Source organism: Orycteropus afer, unplaced genomic scaffold (genome assembly GCF_000298275.1).
Source record: "Orycteropus afer afer isolate SDZICR_OR568_19922 unplaced genomic scaffold, OryAfe1.0 scaffold01193, whole genome shotgun sequence".
NCBI classification, from domain to species: Eukaryota; Metazoa; Chordata; class Mammalia; order Tubulidentata; family Orycteropodidae; genus Orycteropus; species Orycteropus afer.
This window is the reverse complement of record NW_006922780.1, coordinates 127,619-131,579: the sequence shown is the minus strand read 5'-3', so window position 1 is coordinate 131,579 and position 3,961 is coordinate 127,619. Positions and strand designations below refer to the sequence as shown.

Sequence of the window (3,961 nt, the reverse complement as noted above, 5' to 3'; positions counted from 1 at the left end):
GGCCACGGGTCCACCCGGCGGGGCTGCGAAGCCCAGGGGTGTGGCCTGACACGTGGCTACCTGCCCCTGTGAATGAGCCAATGGGATGAAAGCACCGGCCTCCAGCAAAGCAGGTCCTCTCACACCACGTGGGTGGGCCTGACACAATCAGGCGGAGGCCCTAAGAGCAAAGCGGGACCCCCTCTGGGATGTGCTCTCCCTGCGGACCGCACAGGCACCGGGGCTCCCGGCCATGTCCCATCACCCACCCTCTGGGTGCCACACGCACCAGCTCCCTCCGTCCCATGAGTCAAGTCCTTAAGGTCAAGTTCCCTCTGTAGACAAAGACATATGTGCATATACATAAGGAGTGCTGGTGTGTAGTGGGTAAGGCATTTGGCTGCTAACCATAAGGTTGGTGGTTCGAATCCACCAGCTCTTCTGAGGAAGGAAGATGACTGACAGCCTGGGAAACCCAACAGGGGCTGTCAAGACTCAGAATCAACTGATGGCAGTGAGTTTGGTTTGGTGCATGTATGTGTATGTGTGTCTGTGAACAGGTAAGACAGGCACCAACTGTCCACATGTGGACGCAGAGACAGAGGACAGATATGAATGAAGCTACAGGCGCAGATAGGAGCTCTGGTGGCGTGGGGCCTAAGGCATGTCACTGCTGCCCAGAAGGTTGGCGGTTCACACCCACCAGCCACTCTGCAGAAGGAAGACTGGGCAGTCTACTTCCGTAAAGATTCACTGCCTGGGAAAGCCAACTGGGGCCGCTATGAGTCAGACTCGACACTACAGCAGTGGGTTTCTTTTTCTCTCACAGACACAGATGTAGCTATGAATGCATGACGCAGATGCAGAAACACACGCAGATGCCCATGAAAGATGCAGGTGACAGACGTGACCCAGATGAGTGGGTATAGGGAGAACTGTGGGCAGCCACAGACACACCTGTGGAGAGGAGTTACGGACACGGATGGCGCAGGTACACAGACATACACACGGACACGCAGACAACACGGATAGATCCAGGGAACACAGACGTCAACACGGATACACACAGTACAGGTGTGCACATGGACATGTACAGGACACGGATAGATGCAGGGAACACAGGCGTCAACATGGACACAGACGGTACAGGGTACAGATGGACACGCAGACGACATGGATAGAAACAGGGAACACAGATGTCAACATGGATACACACAGACAATACAGATAGATCTAGGGACCACAGGTATCAACATGGATACACATGGTACAGATGACACGTGAACACGGATGTGGCTGTGGACAGGATGACATAAACAGGTCGATGACATGCACATAGACATATGTGACATGGACATAGACAGGAACATGAATAGAAACATGACAAACACAGGCTGATGACATGGATGTGGACAGAGATGACATGGGGACACGCCTGCCCCTCCCTCAAGGCCCATCTGGTTGTCCGACATTGAGCAGTGATTACCACAGTGAAGAATATAGTGTCGGATGATTTCACACATTAACAACGTGCGTCCAGCAGGAACAAACACAGGGAGGAATGCCGAGTAACAGAGCTGTGATGGTCAAGGTTCCGTGTCAACGTGCTGGGCCGTGGCTCGCAGTGGGCTGGCCGCTGGGAGTAATGGCAGTGAGGTAAGCCGGCGTTCCATCAGGAGTGCCCGGGGCGCTGTGTGATGATGCGGCCCACCTCTGCGCCCACGCAACATCAGCTTTTATGTAACAACCTGGTCTTGGAACCTGACCGTGTGGGTACATGAGGAGCTGGTAGAGGTGCAGACGGAGACAACGTGGATACAGACATGGGCACAGGCTGATACGGGAGGGATGCTGTACTAACAGATGGTGTGGATACAGGCATGGACGAGACAGACATGGATGGAGAGGGGGTCGGGATGCGCAGAGGACAGGGACGTACACACGATGGGCACGGACGGACACCGAGAGGGTCGGGATGTGCAGGGGACAGGGACGTACACACGACAGGGACACGCACGGACACCGAGAGGGTTGGGATGCGCAGAGGACAGGGACGTACACACGACAGGGACACGCACGGACACCGAGAGGGTCGGGATGCACAGAGGACAGGGATGTACATATGACAGGGACACGCACAGACACCGAGAGGGTCGGGATGCGCAGAGGACAGGGACGTACACGTGACAGGGGCATGAACAGACTTGGTAGGGATGGAGATGGTCTGCAAGGTAGGAAATGAGGACACCGAGGTACGACATGGGTACCGATGGACCGCACACGGACGTGACGCACACACAGATAAGGAACACCTACACACACACACGAGGAGCCTGGTGGCACGTGCCTGAGGCATCTGACTGCTCACCAGGAGGGCAGTTCAAACCCCCCAGCTGGGCCCCGGAAGGAAGACGGGCAGCTGGTGCCATAAGGGCTCACCGCTCAGACCCCGGCAGGGGCACGGCGAGTCAGAACTGAGTCTACGGCGGGCGTTTGGTGCTGGCTCCTCCTCATACAGCTGATACGGTTCTACATGCACATGGCAACGGCACGGATACTCAGGCAGACACCATGTGCACACACATGGGTGACACACGTGTGTACAGCGGTCTCACGGCTCGTATTTCTCTCCAGGACAGGGGCCCACCGTGAGCCGGCACCTAACAACAGCGACGTCCGAATGAGCCCCGTAACTCCTCACCCCAAAATAAGCCCCGATTCACGGAAGAGCCCAGGGAGGGGAGACGCACACACGCAGCTCCATCAGCTTCCCACGGTGCCCGTGACACGTGACCCCAAACCACAAACCAGGAAGGGAAGGGCTGATGTGTCTCACGACATCGGACGTCTGGTTGAGAATCACACGTGCTACCCACCATACGGGGTGAGTAAGGGTCTGGAATCTAAAATGGCGGCACCAACACAGGACACGACTGTCCACGAAGGAAAAGACAACCCCGAGAAGGATGAAGCACCCTTCAGAGGAAAAACGTGGCCCTTGTTGCTGGCGTTCGGGGCCACGGGGCCGGTTCTGACTCAGGGTGACCCCACGAGCCGGAGAGGGACACGCGGCAGGCCTGCACCGACCGCGCAGCTGACCGGCGAACACACACTCGACCAGACGCCGCGCCTGACGGCAGCGCGGCGGCCCCAGAGACCGGACCCAGCGAGCGGAGCCGCGAGGTGGTTTAAGCTGCAAGTGGGGGCTTTGTGAACCCCGTGTGTGCTGAGATGTGGCCCCGGGCAGGCCGACCCGTCAGTCACCTGCACTGTCCCCACAGCTGACCGGCCAGTAAAATCTCGACCAGATGCTGCGCCTCCCGCCAGCGGGTGAGGCCGGTCACAGAAGCAGTGAGCGCTGGACGGTTCCAGCTCAAAGTGGGGGGTCCGTGAACACCGTGGGCTAAGATGTGCCCCCGGGGAGGCCCATCCGTCGTTCACTGTGTCGCAGGGTGGGGGCTGCGTGTGGCCGGGCGGCTGGAGGCTGGGCCCCCAGCGTGACAGACACCAGCAGGGCCCCTCGGTGGGCAGGCGTCGGCAGAGCTCCCAGGCTCAGACCAGGCGCAAGGCCCGCCAGCCACTTCTGGAAATCAGCCCTAAGACCCTGTGGGTCCCAACAGAACACTGTCCGACACAGCGCCAGGAGCGGGGTCCCCAGGCCTACAAGGTCCCCAGCGCACACAGGGGCTGCACCACGGACGCGGGCCAAGCAGCGTTTGGGAGGAGGGCGTGTAGCGGGTGGCGTTTCCCTGGGGGCACGCGGGGTCCCCGTGAGTCTGAGCCAACTCACTGGCAGCCAGCCACCCACCTGTAGGAGACGAACGGTTTATACCACACCACGGGCACCACGGGCACTAAGAAGGAACGAACACAGACAGACACAACCATGTGGAAGCTTCCAGAAACACCACACGGAGTGAAAGCTGGCCAAAGCAGAGACCATGCACCGTGCAATTCCTTCTCTAAGGAATTTGAAAAGGGA

At 58.6% G+C, this 3,961-nt stretch overlaps 1 protein-coding gene across 1 annotated transcript in view; it reads right to left on the bottom strand.

Annotated features, from left to right (window-relative positions):
• The window catches only part of ASMT (acetylserotonin O-methyltransferase), a 24,812-nt gene extending 21,992 nt beyond the window's left edge, over nucleotides 1-2,820 (bottom strand). Inside the window, exon 1 of the mRNA XM_007958891.1 lies at nucleotides 2,816-2,820. Within this exon, the coding sequence (XP_007957082.1) occupies nucleotides 2,816-2,820 (5 nt within the window). The remainder of the gene's footprint in view (nucleotides 1-2,815) is intronic.
• Between the last annotated feature and the right edge of the window lie 1,141 nt (nucleotides 2,821-3,961).